This window comes from Embiotoca jacksoni, unplaced genomic scaffold (genome assembly GCF_022577435.1).
Source record: "Embiotoca jacksoni isolate LCO1_2020_lvr unplaced genomic scaffold, fEmbJac1.0.p SCAF_4, whole genome shotgun sequence".
NCBI classification, from domain to species: Eukaryota; Metazoa; Chordata; class Actinopteri; family Embiotocidae; genus Embiotoca; species Embiotoca jacksoni.
In genome coordinates, this window is record NW_027185392.1 from 21,967,102 (window position 1) to 21,994,474 (window position 27,373).

Sequence of the window (27,373 nt, forward strand, 5' to 3'; positions counted from 1 at the left end):
TAAAATGCACAACGAACAAGGAAAAGACCGGATGTTTATAGAAGATGTGAGTAGGCGTCGTTTTCAAAGCTCGTTAACGGCCGTTGTCTTGGTACTGTGTGTCTGAACCTGTCAACAATACAACACGACTTCTACCATAAGATGTAAACTTCACCGTTAATATTGGCCTGATGGATTCCCTATGACCACTGAGCGGTTTGTGTGTAGGTGAGAACCTTTATCAGCAAATATGTTTGTTTACTAGGCTGTATGTTTGGCTGCTAACTGTTAGCCTAGCCCTTTTAAGTTTTGTCAGTTTAAGTTTGGTGTACTTATTAGAGGATTTACGCAAAGATTAGACTCTGTAAAATATTGATTTTCTGCTGGTGAGTTCGGCACAACGTTATTTTCGTTTGAATCAAGAGTACTACTCCTAGTTGTCGTGTTAACCAAAATGTTGTTACCAAATACTTGTGACATTAAATGTGAACTTCACTGACGGTGTAGTTATTATGAATAACAATGATTGAAAGAACGCGTATTTAACAATTTCTACATTTTCTGCATTATATTCTGTAAAAAAAAGTTCAAAAGTTGAATGGGTGTGTGTGTCGTCAAGTATACCTTATACGAAACGACATACACACCCATTCAAGGCATAGCATGTTAATGCGAGATTGCTTATTTCCATCATGGTAAAAAAAAAAAAATACACAAAACATGTAACACAAGATAAAACAGTAAATTATGAAGGTCATTACTAAAACTTAAAGCCAAAGAAATACATTTTAAGTCTCCTAAATACAAGCAGATTTCATTCACAACATGACATCTTACTCTTGTTGTTCTTTCACATCTCTGTTTTATCTTTTACATTCAGGATTTTAGCTAACTCAGTTCCTTGAACTTAAAAGAATATTATGGACAACCTGGATTTCTCAGAAGAGGAAATTCAACAACAACTGGCTGTCCTGGGCTACAAAAATATACCAAAACACAGGCTGCTTGAATTCAAACAAGGTCAGACTCTCTGTTTACAACTGAAGAAAATATTGCAGATATATAAAAAAAAATTAAAAAAAAATAACCAACATCTGTGATCTCCATGTTTTAATTATCACTTTTGTGTCATGTCAGATCTTGATGAGCTGATTCGACATGGGGATTGGAAAAGCCTGGCCTCACCGAATCAGATAGACACCAAATCTCCGATGCCTTCATCTCAGCCAAGTCCTCCTGCCTATGTGAAAGAAAAAGGTCAGCGCTCTTGGTTGAACCTCACTTTTTGATCATACCAACTGTATTTTAACGCTATAAAAACATACAAGCACATCAGAGTGTAGAAGTTTGTGCCTTAATTATTTTTGTATGTCATCTCTATGTTTTTTTCTCCACAGTTAGTCAATGGAACTTCGAAGGCTCTGGTGAAAGAATTTTCTTACGTGCACGCAAAGCAGACCATAACAGACAGGTACGTTTTAACCACCGCTGTACCCAATATGTTTTTATTTTTTATTAATGCTGTAGTCGACATGATACCACAAGTCCCTCAGAAACTAGGGAGGGCATCTTTGTAGTCACTAAACTGCATTGAAAACTGCAGATGTGTTTGAATTTTGTACAATTTGAATATGCCATTGTCTTATGGAATTGTGAAAAAAAAACTGCTTGAAGCTGAAATATTTGTTCTAATTGAAGAATGTATTTTAAAAAGTAATTATTAAACTCACCGTCAGGAAATAACCTCACAGAATTCAACCTCCTTGATTGGGGATGAAACTTGACCATTCTCTAAGGAGGAAGGCGTCCATGTTGTCAAACCTGATAAAAATGAAAACAAGAGCAATATTTTGATTGGACAAACAAATATGGAAACGGACACACTTTTGATATTGTTGGACCAATATGACTGATTAATGTTCAATGTGACACAGGTGCTCACCACATGTGAGAACAGAGACTATGGACAAGAGCAGGGACGCCAGGACTCCTACGCTCAACACTCCATCGCGCCAAAGCTCCAGCTTCCTCCAGGCGCTCCGGTCAGGCTTCAGGCGGAACCACATCTGGAGGACAGCCTGCGAGCACCGCTCTCCGACAGCTTCACATCTTCCCCAGACATCCAGGAGAGATGCTTCATCAAGAGAAAAGTTCTGCGGTAATTTAAAACTCCTATCCACCATCACACATGCATGAGCCCAAGTCTGTCTTTGTCCATGTATCCAAATGCCTCTCCTTTCAGTCATTCATTTGTTTGTCCAAACTTAATTTTTGTCTTAATTGTTAAACCGGCCCTGAAAAATACAGCTGAATGTTTGTCTGGGGTGTAAAAATCAACTGAATATCGGACAAAACAGAAAGCATCTAAAACGTGTGGTTGTATCCGTGTATAAGAAGGGATCCAAATTTGTTTGAATTAATTGTTTGCAGTGTATTTGGCAGATTCTATTTTAAAGAAACTGAAATTTGAAAAGTGACCAAAATCTAGCTTTCATCCCTTATCCTTTTACATAAAGTGGAAGACAGAGCTCTATTTTCTGAGTTTTGGTTCAATGCTGAATCAATTACTTAAAGAACAACTGCACTGCAGTGGTAAATTAAACAACTGTGTTATGGAGCTGTTGCCTAAAAAAATATTGCTAATGATTATAATTTCTTCTACTCAAATAGCTACATTACACTTCCCATAAATATTCTTTTTGCTGTGCTAATCTATCAAATATGTTTTGTAATTAGATTCAAGCTCATCTTTCTGAAAATAGTGTTGTTCTGAGTAGCAGGCAGAGAAGTCAAAATCATATTCAGTTTATAGTGAAATACTGCAGTACTGTAGTCCTGAAAATGTATCAATAAATGACAAAAATAATCCAATTTATCCAAGCTCTAATCATTTTCTGAATCCTTTTTTAAATATTCAACTATTAATTTCTGCCATGGTAAACAAAAACGGAATGTGTGATACATTTGTAACACAAAGTAAAATTGTATAACACTGACTTTTTTCCTCAGGAAATATCGAGGACAGTCGCTTGTCTGCGATGAATCAGTCTACAGCGACGACTCAGGTGACGTAGACCTCACTGTATTTAAAGGAATCCTTCTAAGGTCTTTTGAATATCTGCTTTGATTTTGATTGATTTGTTCAATATTGATGCTAAATATTATTACAGAGTGCTTCTTACAAGGAGTAAATAGACTTCAATTTTAAGATGGAAACAAATGTTGAAACTCGAGGCCACAAATTACCATAAGTGAGCCAAAATAAAAACCAAACGTAGGAACACAAGCAAAACAAACAAGGAGATAATTAGCATTGCTAAACATGTATGTAGGATATTAAAAACTGCTGTGAATCACCAGAAATGGAACAATCTGCCCCTCAACTGTTAAATAGAAGTTTAGAAATATCAAATAGAAGGAATAAATGATAAAAAGCAGAGATGTTATCCCTTTGACCACCTGCGGTGGGGGCTGTTTCAGCAGTGAGGCTCCTGGATGTTAGCTAATCCTCTTAGATCCTTCCTTAAGCCCTCGACCTCCACACATCACACGCTCAACATACCTTTGCAGGAGGCAACTCGGCGGCACCATGTACAAGATGTATAACACTCAGTGGGACGATGAGAGCAACGACGACAAGAATTCGCTCAGCTCCTCTTTTTGGTCCGATGGAGAGGAGCAAGAAGAGGACGAGGAGGAAGAGATTGAGGGAGTGCTTGACTACAAACCTGTTGACAACGCAGAGGACACTTCAGAGGAGGAAAAGCCGGAGCTGAACAACCCACGGCTCTTCACTAGAGAGAGTTCAAAAGAGGGAAGCGAGGAGGAAGACGAGGACGAGGTGGATGAGGCAGATGAAAGTTGTAACAGCAGCTCAGATAGTCGAGCACCAAGTCTGATGACCTCTGGTTACGGCACTTACAGACCAGAGGAGCAGGAGGGAGGAGACTACAGAGATGACAACACCATAACCGAGTTCGACCAGGACAGTCAGGGCGATCTGTCTGAGATGAGAGACGATGAAGAGGACAATCGGTCACTTGGTGGCTATTGCCAGTTTGATATTGCACCTACACATGAGCCAGACTTCAATGAGACTACGGGGTGTTTGTTGGCGGACAGGAAACTTGTCGCTAATATAGCATGTTGTGGAGACGATGGTCCAAATGAAGAGAGAGACGTGACTGACGTGAAAGGAGAGGATGAGGAGAAATCAGAGGAAGAGCTACATAAAAACACAGAAACGAACGCAACATCAGAGAAACAAGTTCCTATAGAGACCAAAGACAGACTCCTGTTGGATGAGAAGCATTCGGAAGATGGGAGTGATCTGAAAGAGGGTGAAAAACAAGAAGAGGTGCTTGACCTTCAGGAGGTGAATAACGTGGAGACGGAAGTCGAGGACAAAGTGGCGTCCGAAGATCCAGACGAGTCTTCAAGCCACAAAGACATCAAGTTCATCGACTCCAGAGTGGATATGAGCCGGATGACGTACGACAAGATGTGTGCAGAGTGGGAAGGAAACCTCAGACAGAAGACTGGTAGATTCTTCTCTCTGAAACAGCAACCTTTATGTTACCTTGTTTTACTTTGAGACACCATTGGTATTTTAGTATCAGGCAATAAAAAAAGGCTTTAAAAAAAATATCTAAATATTCACTGCCATTGAGGACATGGCTGTTAGTGTTGGCTGCTTACCTGAAATAGAGCACCAAAACTTGGTAAATATTTGTCACCGAATATAAACATGAAACATAAAATAGTTTCTGCCATTTTGAAGAAAGTAACACAACAAAATGTATGCTTATTTTCTTAATTTTATTGTTTGTTTATCCAACTCTAACTACTAACATTTACCTGAAGGGGTTACAAATTATGAAAGCTCTTTATAGGGTTAAAAACAAACTCTAGGATCAACATAAATGAAAAATAATCAGCAGAACGCTACACTACTTTTTATGTTTTCCTTTTTTCTTTGACAATCTTTTGGCAAATTTTTTCTGTTAAAAATCAGCTACATTTTGAGGCATATGCAGAGATGTTGTATTTCCTGAGTGGACTGTCCTGTAATAGAATAATGTTCAAAGTCCGTCTGGTGGTCCAGACACTCACAGCACAGTTCAGTATTTTTTTTATCAGCGACTTAGTAAACTCAGTCATTATTAGACATTTAAAACTGGATTCCTTTCTAGTGGATGCAGTTGAAAAGATCCTCCATGTTTGAAGATGTATAAAAATGAACTGCTTTCAATAGTAATTTGTGTCTGATGTAAATTTACCATGAAAAAGTTAACTTTTTTAAAATTCCTTAAAATTACATGCAGGCCTCATCCTCCATTGAAAAATCCAGTGTCTATGAATGTGCCAATATTTTTCATTTTAAAATGTTTAATTATGTCTCCTTGTCAAAAGGACATTGGTAATATATGTGCAATGCAATCTTCAAGTTCCAACATCATCCTAAGACGTCTATTAGACAAGGATTGGCTTCCAAGGTAGTCACGTCAAAAACTGTGCTTCCATGAGGCTTAGAGAAACTTTCCACTTTCAGCAGAAGAATCAGAACCAGAACAGTTTCTACAGGGTGTCGAACTCTGAACATACATCATTTTGCACAGCGAAGCTCAAGCGTCCAAGAGTAAAATATCTGATTGGTTGATAGTGTGTTTGTTTGCAGATGCAACGAGCTGTCTGGAAGAGCAACTGGCTGACCTTCATTTGTCCACATCAGCTCCTCAGGACTTTGAGTCACAGAATGAGGCTGGAACCGATCAGAGCTCCAACACCGACGGTATCTCTTTGGGCGCCTTTGAATCCTACGTTCGAGGCATGGTGGGTGGTGTTATTAGTGTTAGTGAAGATGAAAACTGCAATTTCTTTATATGAGGCCATTTTCATCTGGCCTACTTTTAGACATTAATAGATGTTTGAAGATGTCCTGTCATTTCCTTCCTGACAGACTCGAGCTCCGAGTGATTTTGATCTTCGGCCCAAACCCAAATCCTGTAAGTCAACGGCAACATAATGTAACAACGCCTGTTGTTTTTACAACCCCAATTCCAAAAAGAGTTGTGACGCTGTGTAAAATGTAAATAAAAACAGAATGCAATGATTTGCAAATCACATAAACCAATATTTTATTGCAGACAGACTAAAATCTTTGGTCTATTTGCAATTAAATATGGATTTATGGGATTTGCAAATAATTGCATTCCGGTTTTTTTTTTATTTACATTTTACACACCATCACTAGTTTTTCAGAAACAGGGTTGTATAATGACACTTAACAAACCTGTGTACAATCTATCAAATTAATTTATGTTTCAGTCATCCGACCAGTGATTAGTCAACAAACCATAAAGAAGAGCGACCCGGTGACCAAGTGAGTTACAAACCTCTCTGGAAATGATTCAGGACCCACAGTTCTATTTTCAAGGCTCAAACCAATGAGGTAACAGGATGCCAAAAGATCCTGAGAATTTGCTTTACTACCATGTTGTTCTCAACCATCCCAAAGTAGCCCTTATCTGTTTCATACAACGCTCCAACAGCCCACGTGTTTAAAGCGGTGGAGCGCTGAAATGGCTGAAATGGCCCTATTAAAATGATCTATGACTATCTACCCCTTGTTCAAACACACCTCTGGACAAAGGCAGCTGGAATTTGGATAAAGAAAAAATAACGTTATATAATGCAATACGATGTTATTTTTTCCTCATTGTACATCATACAATGCAGTATGATATACTTGAGTTAAAACCGAAGCATAATTAAACCATTTTTATTTCTATCAGATTCGTCCTGATGTGACAGTTAACTCATTCGTTCATGTGCTTTTTCTCATCTCTGCAGGTATTTCCAATATAAGCAACTCTGGGAAATGTTCAAACTTCCTGGAGAGAAAGACAGGCGAGCCGTCCGCTGGGAGATAAAGGTATGAAAACATTTCTGCAATGGACGTCGTAAAGTAAAACAGTCATTCTATCAAGCCATCAGATACCGTCATACATAGTTGTATGTATAATACCAGTATCTTTACCTTTTTGCTCTTGTGGGATGAGACACTTAATGTGCTTCACGTTCAGTTTACTTTTATATCAAATTATTTATATAAATGATCCAATTCAAGTTCCATTTCTGTAACAGGCGGCAGTAGTTTGCTGTAGTTGGTAGAAATGGTGACTATCTATGAAACAGTCACAGTGACACTGCAGTCTGCAACATGACACGTTGGTATTGACCATGTTTCTGTATGTTTGCCGATTACTTTCAGGAAAGACTTGCATACCAGCCTCCACCAGTAAGTAATTTCCCTTTATTCTCTCCCTGAAGCAGCATTAGGTGATGATTTTGTGTGCAGGTATTTTTTTGACTTTTGGCTTGGAGTCCTTTTAGTACAAAAAGATATTGCGAAGGTGTCACTTGTATAAAAAAAATAAAATTAAAAAAAATAAAATTAAAAAACTCAACACAGCACAAGTTGCAGTCTGAGTGGATCAGACTCAAAACAATCAGACTGACGGTACCATAAAGCTCTGGCTCAAATTCCAGAGGTTATTTGAAGGTCGCACACTGCCGCTAGTCGCTTTTCTTTATTTATTTTTTTTTACAGTAGGACACATTCTTCTCTGTACACCATGTTTGTGTACTGCTGTGGTGATGGATACACTCTGAAGGGAGTTAGAGGTAACACTGCATTCACAGCAAAATTTCAAGTTGTGGAACTTTTATCATGTACGACAAAGACTTCTGACATCCGAACAAACAGAGTGATGTGTCCTTCTCCAACTATCCTTAAATGACCTGAGGACTGAGATTGATTTAAGCTTTCCTGGTGCACAAGAGCTCACGTTGAGTGTCCATCAGGGATGCATGTTTATGCTGGCTGAGCCATGTGTTGCCTTTTGCATTGGTGTACTTGCATGAACCTCGGTTGGGACTCAAGAAGTCTGATGTGGAAAAACTGACCTGCTTCACTGTGAAAGTAGCTTAAGTCTTGTTTTGTTTTGTTGTGTTGCAGCCTAAACCTCGGAAAGTTTACGTTCCCAACACCTACATTGTGCCCACAGAGAAGAAACGCTTGGCGCTCCGCTGGGAAATCCGGAACGATTTGGCCAACGGTTTCCTTCCACACAAATTCAACTGCCAATTTTAAGCAATTTTTTTAAAAGTACTTTGAATAAAATTTTGCATTGTTTTTTATTATTAGAACTATTTGTCATTGACTTTGTTGCACATAACATAAAGAAAACATCTGGCTTTCTGTCAACGGTAAATATATTACGAGTCATTTCTTCTAAGGGAAGTCGGAGTAGGGCAGCTTGAATGGGTACAGAGGTGTGTAACGCTGGTCGTGCCAAAGCAACTTGTCTTCAAGAAACTTGACGGTTTCCAGGGTGAGGACGATGGCTTCATGTTTCAGCATGCTGTGGACATTCAGACCTGACGAAGAAAAGATGGGGGGGGTCAAATTTGAACTTGTATAGAAGGCATAAGTCACGCAACTCTCCTTTATTACAAACAATATTTACTGAGAACGCCTGATTTCAAAGGATGATCTAAAAACTGACTGCTGACCAAGATAAAATCTGGTTCTACATTAAAAGAAATGTTGCTGAGCATTGAGCTCTCATAAAGGTCAGCTCCACTAATTTGATGAAGCAAACTGCATGGCAATTATTATTATTATTAGCAAAACTATTACTTTAACATGAGTGAAGGGCATGAATAGACCACAGAAAATGTATTGTACGTGTGGAAAAAAATATTTAAAAATATCAGGAATCTGTTAAATCCAGTGACAACAAAAATATAGCTGGGTGCTAACTCACCAACGGCTGGAATGATGTTCACCGTCTTTAAGTCCGCTGTGGCCCGAAGGATGTTTTCAGGAAATTCTTCCCCTCTAAGAGCAACAAGAAAAACTTTAGCACTGAGAAGCAATGAGACAATCCAGTTACCAACGTGGAGGTTCAAATTCATTTTTAAAGTTTTATCTACTAGATGATATACAGGAGCCTCGCTGTAGAAACTCACACATCGACAATTAACACAGACTCTCCCCAGTTTCTGTGTCTGATGAGGTCCAGCAGGTACCGAGGGTCTGGTGTGGGGATGTTCAGGGAGTCCACGATGTGAAGATAGTCCTGCAGAAACAGACAACTTTATAGCAAGAAATATTATTTTCTAATATCCTACGACTGCTGCGACTTTTTTGAAAACTGGCCTCAGAAACATTTTAACAATACTAATTTCTAAATTACGATAAAATTATCTTTACTAAATTAACTAAATTTCACCACTGTGGGATTAATAAAGTCTAAAGTGTTTACTGGGGTGAACGTTACCGTTTCATTGGTCTAAAATTTGGGATATTTAAGAACATGATTTTTCCGTAAAAAGCCCCCGCTCACGACATATTTAGGCCACATTTTTTAACAAGCTAAGTAAAGGAATGATCATCCAAATTGTTATGCATTTACAAATCACATTTTCATTGAATTATTTTTTTCAAATAGTGGCAATTATGACCCTCTAAATTCCAGTATCAGCTAGTTGCTATGTTTGCAGTTGAAAACGCAGCCTGTCGAGGTTTAAGTTACCTGAGCCATCTTGGTACTCAGCGCCACTTTGAGTCCTTGCACTCGAACTTTCATGGGTAACATGTAGTAGTAACTGGTCGGCCCTCTGGGTCCGTGAGACACCCCGCCTGAGTGAAACATATCGGCTGTCAGACTCACTGATTTCAAACATGCAATATCCCTCCAGATCAAACAACTGAAGGAAGAACGTGTATTTGTTTATGTGACTCATGACGACGGTTGTTGAGAAAAAACAGAATCTCACAGGCCTGGGTTGTGTGGTATTTTAACAATGAAACAGATTCATTTTCATTAATCTTAAAACAGAAGAGGCAGCAGCCAAATCAAGCATAGACATTCGAATGCACTTTACAATAAAACCAGAAATATTCACCTCCTCTCCATATCGGTGATCGAATGCTTCCATGGCGAGCTCGTCCACTTCCTTTCTGTTTCCAGGGTTTCCTGCCTCCACCTCTGACCTCTGACCTGATCTTTGTGTGGGCGTGACTCTTAAGAGATCAAGACAACTGTTAGTCAAATCTGAATAGTATTCTCTTTTTGTTCAACCATGAATCTCACTGCTTAAGTAATCCATGTTGAATATATTTGTTTATGAATACCTTTAAATCAGAGTTACATTCATTGTCGAAGCCTTTGAACATATTTAGCCTTCATTGTGGTTTCCAAAAAGTTAAGTTGAATTTATTTGTATCCGTTCACAACAAACAAACAAATAAAAGGAAGGCAAAATCAAACAAAAAAATAATAATAAAAGACAAACAAAAATTGTTTTAGGTTTTACTTTACTTTCCAACCAAATCTCTTGTTACTGATGTGCACTGCATTTTTAGTTTGCTGGTTGGGATGATTACAAAAGTTGAGATGTAAATAAAAAAGTGCAATGACTTGCAAATCATGCAAACCCATATTCAAAGGAAAATAGACCAAAGACTACATATCAAAGGTTAAAACTGAGAAATGTCATGGCTTTGTGAAAACGATATGCTCCTCTTTAATTTGTCGCCAGCAACACAATTAAAAAAAGTTGGGACATGGGCATGTTTACCACTGTGTTGTGTTACCTCTTCTTCTAACAACACTCTACACATGCCACAAGACCAGTTGCTAAAGTTTTGAATGTGAAATGTTGTCCCATTCTTGCCTGATATAGGATTTCAGCTGCTCAACAATTCAGGGTCTCCTTTGTTGTATTTTTCAATTTATGATGTGCCACCTGTTTTCAATGTGTGTGACAGGTCTGGATTGCAGGCAGGCCAGTTTAACAATAATTGTTCCTTTTCAGATGTGGAAGCTACCCATGCCATGTGCACGAATGCACCCCCATACCATCACGGAGGCTGGCTTTTTAACTGCCCTCATAACAAGCTGGGTGGTCCCTCTCCTCATTAGCCCAGAGGACATGGTGTCCATGATTTCCAAAAATAATTTTGATTTGTTAGACCACAGGATGGTTTTCCACTTTGCCTCAGTCCATCTTAAATGAGCTCAGACCCAGAAAAGGCGGCGGTGTTTCTGGATCATATATGTTAACTTTATATCACTATGCTCACAGACAATTGTTTTCAGAAGTGTTCCTGAGCCCATGCAAGGATTTCCACCACAGAATTGTGTCTGTTTTTCATGGAGTACCACTGGTACCGAAGATCACGGTCATCCAATATTGGTTTTCAGCCTTGCCTCTTGTGTACAGAGATTTATCCTGATTCTCAGAATCTTTTAATGATATTATGTACCAGAGAGGATGAAATCTCCAAACTATTTGCTACCTGTTACAAATTGACCTAATTAGTTGTGAGATGTTTTACCACGTGCTTCATTTAGCGTTACATATGTTTTCCAGTCTGTTGTTGACCCTGTCCCAGCTTTTTTGAAATGTGTGGACGGCATCAAATTCAAAATGTGCATATATTTTTCATAAAATAATAACATTTCTCAGTGTCAACATTTGATATGTTGCAAATCATTGTATTCCATTTTTATTTACATTTTACACAACGTCCAAACCATTTTGCAAACGGGGTTGTAGGTATCTGTTGCTAACATTGTGGTTAAAATAAATTAAAAGATGTGTGTGTATTTCCACAATCACAAAGTTCAAAAACAAAGAGTCAACCGATGTAATTTTACCTTTTATTGCAACACCAATTGTTACGTATATATTATATGAGTTTGTTTTTATTTACCAAATGTTACTGGCTCAGTATCAGCTTTGCAACACTTGCTATTGCAAGTGTTGCAAAGCTGATGCTGAGCTTAAAAAAGCTTAGGTATGTGGTCTGGGTTAATCAATCATGCACTAAATGCTTTGAGTTACTTTTTATTAAAAATGAGAAAATTTGTAACTTACAATCCTTTTGTAATTTCTCTGCCATCTTTCAACATCGTGTAGAATATCGAGCCTGAGAACCAAAAATAACTAATATTTCAGTGGATCTTCAGCAAGATGGGTTCAAAGTTGCAGACTGTAGCTTGAAATTGCTCAGCTTTACCTCGGAGGCACCGCAAAGACATCCGGGTGGAGCTCAGCCAAACCCAACGGCTCGCTGTCCTGCTTTTCCAGAGTCTCCACCCATGTCTGCAGGAGTTTCAGGTGAGCAGGCACGACAGCTTGGCACCTCCTCAGAAGAGGCAGCGAGCAGTCTGCAGGGGGAGGGGAACGCTCTGCGAGAGGACAAAAAAGAGCAGTCAGTGATGGACACTTCACACTCTGTTCATACTAAAAGTTTTCAATGACAGTTTCCTTCATCCCTTAATGATATAAATGCTACATGCAGAAAAAAATATATAATATTCGACATTTGGTGTGTAAATAATTTAAAGGTGCTGGAAAAATGTATTTTATATTGAACTTCAAACACCAAATTACCTTAACATTCAACTCAGGTTTAGATTGACATATTTATCGAAGCCACAAGTTTTAGACTTACTTAATCTGGCAGGATCCACGAGGTTGTCGGGCAGCAGTAAATTTGGAGGCAGAGCGCTCTCCCGACAGAACGATGAGGCAAACTGAAAAGGGGAGGAATAAAGAGACAACTTGAGAATGACTAAAGATTACAGAAAAAAACAGGTTGATTTCTGTTAACATCCAGCAGGACTTGCAAGACCCTGAGAATGTTATTTTAGTCAAGTTTACTAGTTTCACCGTTTTACTGGATAAATTCTGGCTGAGCCTGCTGTACAACAGAAAATAAAATACGGTTTTATATTTGAGCTGTTGAAATAATGGCACATAAAAATAAGTTATGACAGCAAGGAGTGATGTATAAGAATAATGTGTTTAGTCTTAACAGTCAAAAACCAAAAATGTTCAACTGAGAAATGCAGCAATGGTACAAGTTTTATAAACTGTAGTAAGCAAACGCTTTCTAATACTTAAACAAATATAAGTTTTTTTAAAACAAGGATAAATTGGCAGCCATTGGGTTAGTGATTAATGATTTAAATCCTTTATCAAGAAAGATTCTTCCAAAAAGGGTTTCTGCATCTCTTGTTATAAATTGAATATTAGAATTTGACAACGATAACTTCAGCTCCAGGAAATTCTGCTTTGCCAGACCCTGTGTTTTTTGTTGTTGTAGTTATTTAATTAATTTTGGGTATTTCACAGATTAATTTGATTTGTTTGGGAGATTCAGTGCGTATAATTAGGGGTATCTATTGGCAGAAATGTAATATATATAATTATGTTTACATTAGTGTATAATCACCTGAACCTCGTGTTTTAAATACCTCAGAAGAGTTGATATCTACTTTGGGGTCGGTCTTCTCCCACAGAGCCCACCATATTTCTCCAGTAACCCAGATGGGACGAACCAAACACCGGTTCTAGAGAAGGTCTTTTGTGTTTTTCACAACCTGTGTAAATTCTCTTACGTAGAGGGTAAGGGGAGGGGTCACTGTTGGCATCCTGCTCAATTATCTTTAATTGTTACGCTTTAGTTAAAAAGTGCATTATCGAGAAAAGAAAAATGTTAAATCAGCAATCAAATAATTTGAAACAGAATAGAGAATCTGTGATAAAAAATAAAAGTTGCAGCCCTAAATGATTAAAGTAATTTAGTCCTAAATTTCTATAATTGAGAAATCTACCAGTTCTTTCTCAATTAACTTATAAAACAACAACAACAACAAAAACTCATCCAAAAATAGTAAAAAATTAAAAATTTAAAAAAAATTTAAAAAAAAATGCCCATCAGAATTAGCCTGAACATTCAAAAAGTTACTGTTAAGCTTCAATGGTTAACATAAAGACCACAATCCAAACCTGAAGTTTCTAGTCATCGACTCAAACCTACATTTCAAAATCTACATTAACACTTTACCAAGATCCAAGACTACATCAGCTCAACGCACAGTGACACAGAGCGATGCAAGAAGGGAATTCCCTTCCAAATTACATTTCACAACAAAGGAATATATATATATATATATATATATATATATATATATATATATATATATATATATCTTTTTTTCTTTTTTTTTTTTTTTAATAAATGCTAAAGAAACTTTGTTAAATGATGATATTTATCTGGTTGATCACGGTAGATCCAATCGGAGCAGGTCTTTGTATATCTTTGTGTTTGTGTCATTTAAAATGGTGTCAATTGTTTGTTGTTTTATTTAGTTAGTAAAACAATGTATGAGTTGGGTAAAGTGTATCTTTGTATTGTCACTAGGTAAATTATGAAGAAACCCAGGAAGAGTAGTTGCTGCTATGCAAAAACATAATGAGGTTAGGTTAGGTTAGGTAGTTACTTTATTAATCCCCGAGGGGAATTTTTTTCGCTACAGCAGCATACAGGAAGCAACAAGATAATAATAGAATAATAGAAAAGCAATAAAATAGTAGCAAAATAGCAGTAAAAAATATAAAACGCACAGTATATACAGTACAGTATATATCTATATATATTATATACAATATAATGTATACAATGTATATATATAATATAATGAGGATGTAAATAAACAATTACAAAATAAGCTGTCGTAACCTGAAGCACTGTGAACTGCTCGTTGAAATACCTACCAGGCCAATACATAGGCTAATAGGTTATATGTTGTGTACACCGACGGATCGTGACACATGACTTGCAGATATTAGAAAGATGACCTGAGTTAACATTTTTGATGCAGCGAGGTGTTGAGTCTGAACCGTATATCGATATAAACTGGCTGTTCGTGTTTCTCACCCTTTTAGCGACTCCTCTGCCACAAACTGCGAAAGAAAGTCGAAGCATTTCCGCTCAGGTTTCTTCTACAATCACACACACATTTAGTTTCCTCTTAAATCATTTGAAATAAAACATCATAAACGGATTCAAACGCTGCATGAAAGGTCGTGGACAGACTTCTCGAAGCGTGGCGATGGCGCATGTTTGTGACGTCGTTCTACACAGTAGTGCCATCTGGCGGTTGGAGGTGGTTAAAGCGCCTTTTCTAGTATAAAACCTCCGTTTCGTGTGATTGTTATAACGTCAATAAAACATTTTTACATTACATTTAATATTATAAAAATGTAAAGGTAAAAAGGTATCCTACTCTTTCAAACTCGAAAGAACTGATAACCATTGCCTACATTTTAATGCTGAATCTAAATGTTGCCAGGGGTCTGTTTTGTAAAATTTTTACCTTACACATAAACACTTGTACGATGAGAAAATTATAATTTATTTTCTATTTTTATTTTAAATAATTGTTACTTTATAATAATGAGAAAACAATTAGTGAATAAATGTAACCTTGATGAAACAGATCCTACATTATCTCTAGTGTCATACTATCAGGAAACAAACAAAATAAATTTTTGATTTGAACATTTTATTGACAACATGACAAATGGTAAATCATTTTAAATGTGTCATGGTATTGACCCTATATAGTTTAGTAGCCTATATACTGTATAGTAATCTTAAATAAGTTCATTATGAATTCATTTTGTGTAAGAAGCAAAAACTCAAATGCTGCAAAAATAGTAACAATACGCTAATAATTTAGATACAGTATATGCCCAATGTACATAAAATACAATGCATATTCAAAATAATAGATATACAACATAACGTACAAATATATATATATATAAACAACTTTGTTAGATATCATCAACTGAATCATATAATATTCAGAGTAAAAAAAAAAAACATCTTTAATATGGTAATGTCCTCTTGACTTTCAACATCAGTAGTAAAGACAAAATATGAAGCTTCTGGGTGCCATAACAACAAAAGGTTTACAAAAGAACCAAAAGTACATACAAAGAATACATCCTTTTCAAACAAGTATTGTTCAATATAAGTACTCCTTATTATAAAATGATAGAACATATATTTTTACTTTCTAAAACCAGTACAAGAATGCTACATTGTAATGTAGTTTTACATTTTTACAAAGCTACACGAGAGCTATTATGAACAATTTTTTTTTTTTTTTTTAAATAAGGCAGAAAGCAACACATTTACTAAAAATCATAAGTGATACAACAAACAAATAGTTGAAATCACAATAAATAAACCCAGAATGCACACCTGAATGAAAACTTGAGAGCTTTGAAAGCTACACAAGGTTGGAAAAGAATGTTGACCCTTTTAGGTCATTTCCACCAGGAACTTCAAGGTCTAAATTCCCTGGATGGAAGTCCCCTCCAAGTGTGTTATATTTACGATTTGGCATTTTTTGAGTTTCTGCTTGAGTAGGAAAAACAGTGACGTAGTAGCCATCACCACCCCCAGGTACTCTTATTCTTGAATCTTGTGAAAAATGCTGCAAGTGAGCATTGCGTTCAATGTCACTGGCTGGGATCCTTCTGGTGTTTCTGGGGTACCTCATGTCAAAATTAACTCCTGATGGGGATATTACCTGTCCATAGTTCTGTGATGTCTGGAGGTCCAGTTTGGAACCCCTGGCTCTAAGCACATGATATTTTCCAGTAAAATCATCAATGTTGAGATCTGAACGATTGAAATCAGTATGTTGGCCTAAAATACCATCCACCACAGGGTAGCTGGATCTTATTTTGGTTCTGGGTGAATTTCTATCAGTGTGCCATTGTCTGACATCTCCATCTATGTCCAGGTCTGGCATTTTTGTGTTCGCACCCTTCATATTGGATCTGTGATTCTTATATGAAGGTCTTTGAAAATGTAATGAGGGATTATCTTTGTTAAGATCTGGGCTTGTGATATTTCCTTTCAACTCTGCTGGTTTCATATAAAATTTTGCATTTGGAGGACAAATATCAAGATTTGTTGGTCTCAGAGAAGCACCAAAGTCAATATCAGACCCCGCCCTATTAAGATCTGGGCCTCCAAACTGAGGCAGTTTAAAAGACGGGAGTTTGAATTTTCTGTCTGTCAAACTAAGATCAGTCTGGGGACTATGGATGTTTCCCATGGGAACTTTCATGTCATCCTTAGGAACTCTTATACCTCCTTTCAGCTGAGGGCCAGTAAAGTTCAAGTCAGGTTGTCCCATATTACCATTTATTCCATAACCAGGACGTTTTGCACTGAGGTCTAACTTGGGACTCTTGAAACTGGCATCAGGTAGATCAAAATCTGGCATAATTAAACCGGGGCCTTTCAGTTTAGGACCAGAAAGATCCATGTCTGGTGTTTTTGCCTTAGGTCCAGAGAGACTGAGGTTTGATGTATTTAAACTTGGCAATCTAAATTTACCTTTTGGACCATTGACATTTACATTTGGGAAATTCAAGTCTGGCCCTTGTCGTTCATCATTTATGTCAAACTTGGGGCCTTTTGGCAGTTTGACTTTTGGCTTTTTGATCTTTGCATCAGGGAAACCAATGTTGACATCTGGAGTAGCCATATCTAATTTGGGAGCTTTAAGGTCCACATCTGCTAATCCCAGTTGGGGGGCATCTAGCACACCTTTTATCTTTGGACGTTTGAGATTCAAATCTGGAGTTTTTAGGTCTGAATTTAATTTAAAATGTGGTGCTTTTGGTAATTTGGAATTAAGATCAGGTAAATTTAGATCCATGTTAGGGCCATCTAACTTTGGACCAGAAAATCCTACATCGGGCATTTTCAAATGTGGCACATTAAATTTTCCTGATGGCCTGCCAAAATCAACATCTGGCATTTCAAAGCCAGCTTTAGAGCCTTTGAATTGGAAGCTCGGTGCACTCATGTTACTGTCTGGGCCATCTAGATTGCCATCAATCTCGTGTCCTTTTAACTTAGGTAGGTTAACTTTGGGCATATTTAATGTGGACATTTTCCATTTTGCTTTGGGTGAGTCAATGCTGAAATCTGGAGCATTGGCATCTAACTTTGGAGTTTTAAAGTCCATGTTTGGTAAGTTTACATCGGGGGCATCAAATTGCCCCTTTAACTTTGGTGCTTTCAGACTCAAATCTGGAGACTTCAGGTCTGCATTTAAGTCCATACTTGGCGCTTTTGGTAATGCACCTGAAAAATTTAATTTAGGCCATTTCAATTTGCCTGAGGGGGCATCAACATCCCAGTCTGGAGCATGAAGCTCTGCCTTTGGTTTTGGCAATGTTGGCATTTTCAATTTGCCTGATGGCAAGTTCAGCTTTGGGGTATTGAGGTCCAATTTTGGGCTTTTGAGATTAACTTTGGGCATGTTTAAATCTGGTGCAGTTATTCCACCACTGAGATTGGGACAAGAGATATCTAGGTCAGGTGATTTGAGGTCCAAGTTAGGACCATTTAACTTTGGACCAGATATACCCCAATCCGGCAAGTTCAAGTTTGGCTTCTTGAATTTTCCAGATAGCCCAGGAACATCAACATCTGGCATTTCTAGATCAGTTTTAGGACCTTTAAGACTGACATTGGGGACATTCACATCAACATCTGGACCATCTAAGTCTCCACCAATCTCAGGTCCTCTTAGGTTTGGAAAACTGAATTTGGGCATTTTGAGTTTGGGGAATTTAAACTTTGCTTTGGGTGAACCAATGTTGACATCAGGAGTATTCAAGTTGGGAGCTTTAAGGTCCATGTCTGGTTTTACCATTGGTGGTATGTCCAGTTTACCCGATGGCATGTCCAAGTTTAGCTTTGGTGCTTTGAAGTCCAGTTTGGGGTTTTTAAGGTCAAAGTTGGGCATATTTATGTCTGGTGCATGTATTCCACCACTGAGATCGGGACCAGTGATATTAAGGTCAGGTGACTTGAGGTCCAAGTTGGGACCATTTAACTTTGGACCAGATATACCCCAATCAGGCAGGTTTAAGTTTGGCTTCTTGAATTTTCCAGATAGCCCAGGGACATCAATGTCTGGCATTTCTAGATCAGTTTTAGGACCTTTAAGATTGGCATTGGGCACATTCACATCAACATCTGGACCATCCCAGTTTCCATCAATCTCAGGTCCTTTTAGGCTTGGAAGACTAAATTTGGGCATTTTGAGTTTGGGCATCTTAAATTTTGTTTTGGGTGAACCAATGTCAATATCTGGAGTGTTGACATCTAACTTTGGAGCCTTAAGATCCATGTTTGGTAAGTCTAAGTCAGTGGCATCTATTCCACCCTTTATCTTTGGAGCTTTTAGTCTCAAATTTGGTGACTTTAGATCTGCATTTAGGTCCAAATTTTGTCCTTTTGGCAATGTACCTGAAAGATTAAATTTTGGCAATTTCAATTTGCCTGAGGGAGCCTTAACATCCCAGTCTGGGGAATGAAGCTCAGGCATTTTTAGTTTGCCTGATGGCATGTCAAAATCAATATTTGGGGTATTGGTGTCCAATTTGGGGCTTTTGAGATCAACCTTGGGCATGTTAATGTCTGGTGTATTTATTCCACCACTGAGATCGGGACCAGTGATATTAAGGTCAGGTGACTTGAAGTCTAAGTCGGGACCATTTAACTTTGGACCAGATATACCCCAATCAGGCAGGTTCAAGTTCGGCTTCTTGAATTTTCCAGATAGCCCAGGAACATCAATGTCTGGCATTTCTAGATCAGCTTTGGGACCTTTAAGATTGGCATTGGGCACATTCACATCAACATCTGGACCATCCAAGTTTCCATCAATCTCAGATCCTGTTAGGCTTGGAAAACTGAATTTGGGCATTTTGAGTTTGGGGAATTTAAATTTTGCTTTGGGTGAACCAATGTTAACATCAGGAGTATTCAAGTTGGGAGTTTTAAGGTCCATGTTTGGTTTTGCCAATGATGGTATGTCCAGTTTACCCGATGGCATGTCCAAGTTTAGCTTTGGTGCTTTGAAGTCCAGTTTGGGGGTTTTAAGGTCAAAGTTGGGCATATTTATGTCTGGTGCATTTATCCCACCACTGAGATCGGGACCAGTAATATTAAGGTCAGGTGACTTGAAGTCTAAGTTGGGACCATTTAACTTTGGACCAGCTATACCCCAATCAGGCAGGTTCAAGTTCGGCTTCTTGAATTTTCCAGATAGCCCAGGAACATCAATGTCTGGCATTTCTAGATCAGCTTTGGGACCTTTAAGATTGGCATTGGGCACATTCACATCAACATCTGGACCATCTAAGTTTCCATCAATCTCAGATCCTGTTAGGCTTGGAAAACTGAATTTGGGCATTTTGAGTTTGGGGAATTTAAATTTTGCTTTGGGTGAACCAATGTTAACATCAGGAGTATTCAAGTTGGGAGTTTTAAGGTCCATGTTTGGTTTTGCCAATGATGGTATGTCCAGTTTACCCGATGGCATGTCCAAGTTTAGCTTTGGTGCTTTGAAGTCCAGTTTGGGGGTTTTAAGGTCAAAGTTGGGCATATTTATGTCTGGTGCATTTATCCCACCACTGAGATCGGGACCAGTGATATTAAGGTCAGGTGACTTGAGGTCCAAGTTGGGACCATTTAACTTTGGACCAGATATACCCCAATCAGGCAGGTTTAAGTTTGGCTTCTTGAATTTTCCAGATAGCCCAGGGACATCAATGTCTGGCATTTCTAGATCAGCTTTGGGACCTTTAAGATTGGCATTGGGCACATTCACATCAACATCTGGACCATCCAAGTTTCCATCAATCTCAGATCCTGTTAGGCTTGGAAAACTAAATTTGGGCATTTTGAGTTTGGGCATCTTAAATTTTGTTTTGGGTGAACCAATGTCAATATCTGGAGTGCTGACATTTAACTTTGCAGCTTTAAGATCCATGTTTGGTAAGTCTAAGTCAGGGGCATCCATTCCACCCTTTGTCTTTGGAGCTTTTAGTCTCAAATTTGGTGACTTTAGATCTGCATTTAGGTCCAAATTTTGTCCTTTTGGCAATGTACCTGAAAGATTGAATTTTGGCAATTTCAATTTGCCTGAGGGAGCCTTAACATCCCAGTCTGGGGAATGAAGCTCAGGCATTTTTAGTTTGCCTGATGGCATGTCAAAATCAATATTTGGGATATTGGTGTCCAATTTGGGGCTTTTGAGATCAACCATCGGCATGTTAATGTCTGGTGCATTTATTCCACCACTGAGATCGGGACCAGTGATATTAAGGTCAGGTGACATGAAGTCTAAGTTAGGACCATTTAACTTTGGACCAGATATACCCCAATCAGGCAGGTTCAAGTTCGGCTTCTTGAATTTTCCAGATAGCCCAGGAACATCAATGTCTGGCATTTCTAGATCAGCTTTGGGACCGTTAAGATTGGCATTGGGCACATTCACATCAACATCTGGACCATCCCAGTTTCCATCAATCTCAGGTCCCGTTAGGCTCGGAAGACTAAATTTGGGCATTCTGAGTTTCGGCATATTTAATTTTGTTTTGGGTGAACCAATGTTAATATCTGGAGTGTTGACATCTAACTTTGGAGCCATGTTTGGTAAGTCTAAGTCAGTGGCATCCATTCCACCCTTTATCTTTGGAGTTTTTAGTCTCAAATTTGGTGACTTTAGATCTGCATTTAGGTCCAAATTTTGTCCTTTTGGCAATGTACCTGAAAGATTAAATTTTGGCAATTTCAATTTGCCTGAGGGAGCCTTAACATCCCAGTCTGGGGAATGAAATTCAGGCATTTTTAGTTGGCCTGATGGCCCGTCAAAATCATTTTTGGGGGTATTGATGTCCATGTTGGGGCTTTTGAGTCCACTCAGCTTTGGACCTGATAGTCCCAAATCTGGCACAGCAAAAGTTGGCATCTTAAATTTTCCTGATGGATTTCCAATATCAGCATCAGGCATATTTAGCGTTGACCTTGGACTTTTAAAATCAAGTGAAGGTGCATCCCTGTCAACATCAAGATCTGATGGAAATCCCGGTCTGTTTAGTGATGCATCTAAATCCATGTGTTCACCGTTTGGACTTGAAAGATCTGAGGTAGGTATCTTCAGCTTGGGCATTGTGAATTTCCCTTTGTGTGAACCAGCGTTTACATTTGGAGAGTGGAGGTCTAAATTTGGTGCTTGGAGATCCATGTTTTGTACATTTACATCACGAGCATCTATACCTCTTACCTGTGAGGATTTCACAGTTAGGTTAGGTGTTTTTACACCTGCGTTGACATCCACATCTTTTTTCTTTGGTAATAGTAGGTCAGGTGTTTTAACATCAGCTTCACTTTTGCCAGAGGAGCCAAATTTGGGCAAAGTGAGTGAACCAGAGGGAGCATCCAAATCTAAATCTGGAAATCTAAGATCAACCTTTGGTTTCCTAAGTGGAACTTTCACTTTACCTGAAGTCATGTCAGTGTTCACTCCATTTACATCAAGTTGTGATAGATTAATACCTGCCATTTCTTTGACTAAGTCAGGTGATGTCCCAGACAGCCTAAACTTAGGTGATTCTCCATAAATGGAAGGATCATCCACATTTAGACCTGAGTTCTTTTGTCTCTTGGAATACTTGAGACCAAGTTTACCTGAAGGAATGTCTGGAGTTCCTACATTTGGCATCTTGACCTCACAATCTGGGCCAGAAAGGCCCAAGTCTGGCAGTTTGAATTTTGGCATCTTGAATTCTTGGTTTGTCCCTTCAATGTTTACTTTGGGAACACCTATATTAAAGGATGGACCGGTCATATTTCCCCCCTCATGGTTTATCCCCATTTCAGGAATAGTAGGATCCGAACCTTCAAAGTCCACACCTATTTCTTTAGAGGTTCTATTGTTTTCCAGTCCAATTTGAGGGCTTTCATAATTTGGCATTGCCAAGTCAACTGATGGACGTTCAGCATTTGGCCGTTGGATACTACCTGTAGTGTTGACATTTGGACCCTCTAGTAAAGTCCCAGAAAGATGGAAGTTTGGGGTTTTAAATTGTGGACTTCTAGCATCAAGTTCATGTGTTGGTGCCTGAGCTTTACTTAGAGTAGTCGCATTTAATCTGAGACTTAATGGTGGAAGGTTCATATTACTGCCATCTGTTAATGCTCCAGCATCAGAATGTGAATCCTTATTAGTATCTGTGCTCAAAGTCTTGGATTTCAGAAGTCCAAAGTCAACTCCAAGGCGAGGCAACCCCATGTGGTGTTTTAGGGCGACCTTGGATGGGTCTGGTACAGTTGGCTCGGCAGTAACTTCCCGGGTGATATTACCCTCCTCAGCACCAGGCAAGTCACTCCTCATAAACTTCCTGATTTTGGCATTGTAGAGTTTGCTGTAGGAATCTTTCAGCATCTAGAAATATAAGCCAAAACTCAGTGACTGGAAGGAAACAACTTCGTCAAACTTTATGTTCTCTAGCAGTGGAGGTGGGGATCAATTTAGTTATCATGACAATGAAGTAATGTAGACTGCAAATTAAAAACAACTTTTAGTTTAACATTATAAAAATAAAAAGAAAGATAACTTTTTTTTCTGAAACCTGCATTAAAACAGAATTACCATTTCAATAAATGTGAGTGACTGTGGGCCACATAAAAGTGTAAAAACATATTAATTTATAAATCAATTCTGTTTTATTTGATAATGTCTGTATTACACCTACCGCCTCAGGATGCCTGGCACACTGGTCCAGGTTATCGAGGCTCTTGCTTAGGTTGTTCCGAGTGAGGACTTGGATCTTGTCATCAAACGGCTCCATCAGCTTCAGTACTTTTAGCACCTCGTCTTTTGACAGTTGATCAAAATTGATTGTTGCCCCCAAAACTTCATCCCCTGAAAAAGAAAAATTGGTTATTTGTATAAAACAATGGCTTGTTCTAGAACATTCTCCTACTCTAATGTGTACAAATAATAAAGTATATCCTTAAAGGGTAGCCTTAAAGTCAAAACCCTAAAGCTTTCAAAAACTTTTAGCTTACAATGCCAAAGCACTTGGGACTGGGTGTTGTGAAATACAACAAGAAACACTGATCAAACAGCAAGGCAAACCTTCCAGACACGTTTTTCATACTTGATAACTGCTATGCTATGTTTTGACCATAATCTGTTAAATATACAATTAGACTGAGTGATCCAAAAAAATGAAATTCCAGTTTACATCTACCATGTAGATCATATTGTCTTTCAAAAACACTAACTACACACCAAATTACCTTAAGTCTTAATACAAAAAAAGCTAATCGCTGTAGCCTTGGTTCTAAGTTAAGTGTAGAATGATTTCCTTCAGTTAAAAGCTTCTTGTTGTGGAGAAAAATATTTAAGCTATGCCTTGCTTTCAAAACAGGCCAAAAGCATATATGGAAAAACGGCTTCATTATTAAGTCAAGGCTCATACCTTCTTTCAGTCCCTGATTGGATGTGACATTGTTGATACTGGAAATGACCAGCCCTCCCTCCTCTGATTGCTCCAGAGTCAGAGCATCAGAGAGGCTCCTTCCCCTGCGGTGTGATGGCTGCAAGCAGAAACATTTCATGAAGTTGTTTAAAACAGAAGCATTTCTCCACATGACAGAATACAAAAAAAACCCCTGATGTTTCATACCATGATTCTTGTATTTCTGTCACTGTGGTATTGAAAGATCCATGTTGGCTAAGCCTATGGGGAAAAATAATACGAGAACATGATAAATAGCAGTTGTACATTTGCGACACATAAAACAAATGGCAGATGACAAATGTTCTGCCAGATTAATATCAATAAGAGTCAAATATAGTCATATGTCATAGTCACAGTTATAGTTCTATAATTAGTTAAATTCAGCAAAGGAAATGAAGACAGGAGGTAGTTTTCCAAAAAAGTAACTCTCCTAATCATGATTGGAAATATGATCATTTGAAATGAACGCAATATAAAAGATTTCTAAGACATGGAGTAAGAAACACCTCTCTCATATTAACTAAAAATCTTGGTCAATAGAAAACCCAACCATCTGTAGTATCGCGGTTCTCCCAAATTAACAATTCATTTATGTTGGTTGACAATGTAGAGGGAGTTCAAGTGTTTCTAACAAATCCCAACACATTTGAAAATTATGAGGGAACTGCAAACTATCACAACATTTTTGACAAGAGAAAAAAGATAAATAATTTTTCAGTCATTATACATTAATCAACACCTGCAAACTATGTCTCCCAGTAGGCCTTTGAAAGGCGAGAACAAGAAATGCAAAAGAAAAATCTTTGGTTGTGAGCAAACCTATAAAAGAAATGTGTTTGGGCAAACACTTGTATTATTTTGTTACAGTTAGTGTTGCTGTAAACAAAAAAATGCAAGCGTAACTTTAGAAAATAAAGCAATGTTTAGCAGCAGAAACAGTAAAGAGACAATGAAAAAATATGTACAAATAAATTAACATTTTGTGTTTCAAGAAAAAACTTTTTAAGGTATATTTTCCTCTTATCTCCCTTTTTTAAGACTTAATTCAATTAAGGAAGGATGTGTGCTGAAAGCAGCACAAAATGTTGAGACTACAAAGAAAGGGCATCAGTTTATTTATTACTATACTGTACACACTTAGACGAGTGGCACCCATGTTTAGAGCAGGCACATCTCAGGTATTCAATTTATGGCCTTGGAGCTGTTGGGTCGTCATGAAGGAAAACCATGAACAGGTTTATCAAGAATGCTGCAAACAAGTGTTCTGTGTTTTGGTGTTTCCCATTTGAAAGCAAAGTCAAAGTGACCACACCCACTGCTTTCTAATATAGAAATCCTGGCAAAGACATAATGTTCTATCAAGTTCTGAGATGCCCAAGGGTGAGCTAGATGAACGAAACGGTGCTTTATTCTACAACACCACAGATTTTAAACTCTACATATAAAAAAAAAATATGAAAATTCAAATAAAAAGTCCTTTGGGACTTTCAAATTTAATTTCAATCTACATGTGTACTATTTAAAAGACGAATGTGCATTTATGCATTGCACTATAAACACAGCATTAATGTGCCATTAAACAGGCGCAACAAATATAGTGTAATCAGGAAATAAAGACCAAATTGAGACTACATTATTTATCTCTGGATTATCTCAATAGCATATGATATTTATTAACCATCTCAAAATGACATATTTTATGATTTGATTCAGTCAAATCATAAAGCAAATAACGTCACAGATTTATATTATTTGTTTTTTATTTATTCTAACAATTACACAAAAAGTGAGAACATTGATATAATAATAATCTTCAGTTGATCAAAACCCTAAATATAATATGGCAAAAAACCTCCATTGAATAAGAAAGTGTAGTTTTAATGTTTAGGTATGTCAAGTTTGTGTTTTTTGCATCATGTTTCTGAATGAACGTGTTATCAACACTAAAACATCAGATTTTTTGCATTTAATTCATATAATCACGCAGTTCCAAATGACATTTGAGCAAAGGAAGCGCCTGATATACAACCTAGTCATTAACCAAAAACTGCTCCACAGATATCTTTTGGTTTTATTCGCAATACAAAATCAGGGACCATCAGCACATTAGAAACTTGACAGGAGCAGAGGTTTTGTAGTTTCTAATAATAATTAGTTTGCGCAATGATCCAAGTGTGGGACAGTGTGAGAATAAACAACAGACGCCAGGAATCTTTTAGCTCTAATCAAGATGAAACTGGACTTTGCATATGGGAAAGAAAAGGAACACCATTCAAAAGAAAAACTGTAAACTCGCTCTTATTTTTTTCCACAAATAGGTGCATCTATTGAAATGTAATACATGCTGGTTAAAAATAACATGCTAAGAGCTTATTAAAACATGTGCAAAAAGGCATGCATATCTCAACGTGCTAAGGTACTGGTTTGACAGAAACTACCTGCATGGTGGCAACTGAAACTAAAATGCAACCAACCCAAATCCTGCACCTTAAGAAGTCATCAACAAGCAGAAGAAAAACAATAAGAACTTCAGAACTGACCTCTGGTTCCATCAGGCAGCTTATCATCTGGATTCTGTGTTGTTGAAGTTGTGTTGTAAAGTTTCACTACAGAGCAATCAGTCCATGCTGTTTGCTCTGCGTGTTGTGAATGAGAAGAGGAGCAACAGTCAGTTGGACAAATGCTCAACTTGAAGCAGATAAACAGGTTCCACCTCAAACGCCCTTCGTCCATTAACCGTAAACAGACACAATCATGCACATTCACATCACACACCCTCATGCTAACACACCTTGAAAACCACACGCATGTAGCACATATTGTACACAAACACAACAATCAATGCAGACAACCGCAGAACTTCTATCTCTGTGCGTTGCTCATACATTAACACATATTTTCCTAAGTGCACATGGAAATAGCACAACGACACACAAGTTAAAGCCATGAAAGTCTAAACCTTGACTTTCAGTAGTTAAAACATGCAAAAAACATAAATGTAACACTGTCCCTGACAACATGGTAGGTGTGTTGACATGAGAAAAATACTGACCTGAGCCAAGGGTGACTCATTTGGTAAATGGCGGGCGTTTACCAAATGAGTCACCCT

General features: G+C 37.9%; 3 protein-coding genes across 4 annotated transcripts; 1 reads left to right on the forward strand and 2 right to left on the reverse strand.

Moving 5' to 3' along the window:
- Nucleotides 1–59: 59 nt before the first annotated feature.
- hyls1 (HYLS1 centriolar and ciliogenesis associated) lies at nt 60–8,190 on the forward strand. 2 transcript variants are annotated; one of them, XM_069167586.1, is made up of 12 exons: nt 60–207; nt 860–999; nt 1,117–1,236; nt 1,377–1,450; nt 1,914–2,137; nt 2,989–3,044; nt 5,657–5,811; nt 5,939–5,984; nt 6,307–6,361; nt 6,832–6,913; nt 7,253–7,279; nt 8,000–8,190. In XM_069167586.1, the coding sequence occupies exons 2-12, from the start codon at nt 900–902 to the stop codon at nt 8,132–8,134; spliced, it is 1,074 nt and encodes a 357-aa protein (XP_069023687.1). In that variant the 5' UTR covers nt 60–207; nt 860–899; the 3' UTR covers nt 8,135–8,190. The 2 variants fall into 2 exon arrangements, with proteins under 2 accessions (XP_069023687.1, XP_069023688.1); XM_069167587.1 differs by having other exon boundaries at nt 60–203.
- On the reverse strand, nt 8,160–14,970 carry mrpl4 (mitochondrial ribosomal protein L4). Its single transcript, XM_069167588.1, has 9 exons — nt 14,783–14,970; nt 12,512–12,593; nt 12,074–12,245; nt 11,932–11,983; nt 9,955–10,072; nt 9,582–9,688; nt 9,016–9,125; nt 8,811–8,884; nt 8,160–8,421 (listed from the first exon to the last, which is right to left on the reverse strand). Exons 1-9 carry the CDS (start codon nt 14,828–14,830, stop codon nt 8,276–8,278), a joined length of 909 nt encoding a protein of 302 aa, XP_069023689.1. The 5' UTR covers nt 14,831–14,970; the 3' UTR covers nt 8,160–8,275.
- Nucleotides 14,971–15,405: 435 nt separating this feature from the next.
- On the reverse strand, nt 15,406–26,895 carry LOC138209570 (neuroblast differentiation-associated protein AHNAK). The gene is made up of 5 exons (XM_069168245.1): nt 26,805–26,895; nt 24,430–24,483; nt 24,223–24,340; nt 23,491–23,660; nt 15,406–23,180 (listed from the first exon to the last, which is right to left on the reverse strand). The coding sequence occupies exons 2-5, from the start codon at nt 24,430–24,432 to the stop codon at nt 16,146–16,148; spliced, it is 7,326 nt and encodes a 2,441-aa protein (XP_069024346.1). The 5' UTR covers nt 24,433–24,483; nt 26,805–26,895; the 3' UTR covers nt 15,406–16,145.
- Nucleotides 26,896–27,373: the final 478 nt, after the last annotated feature.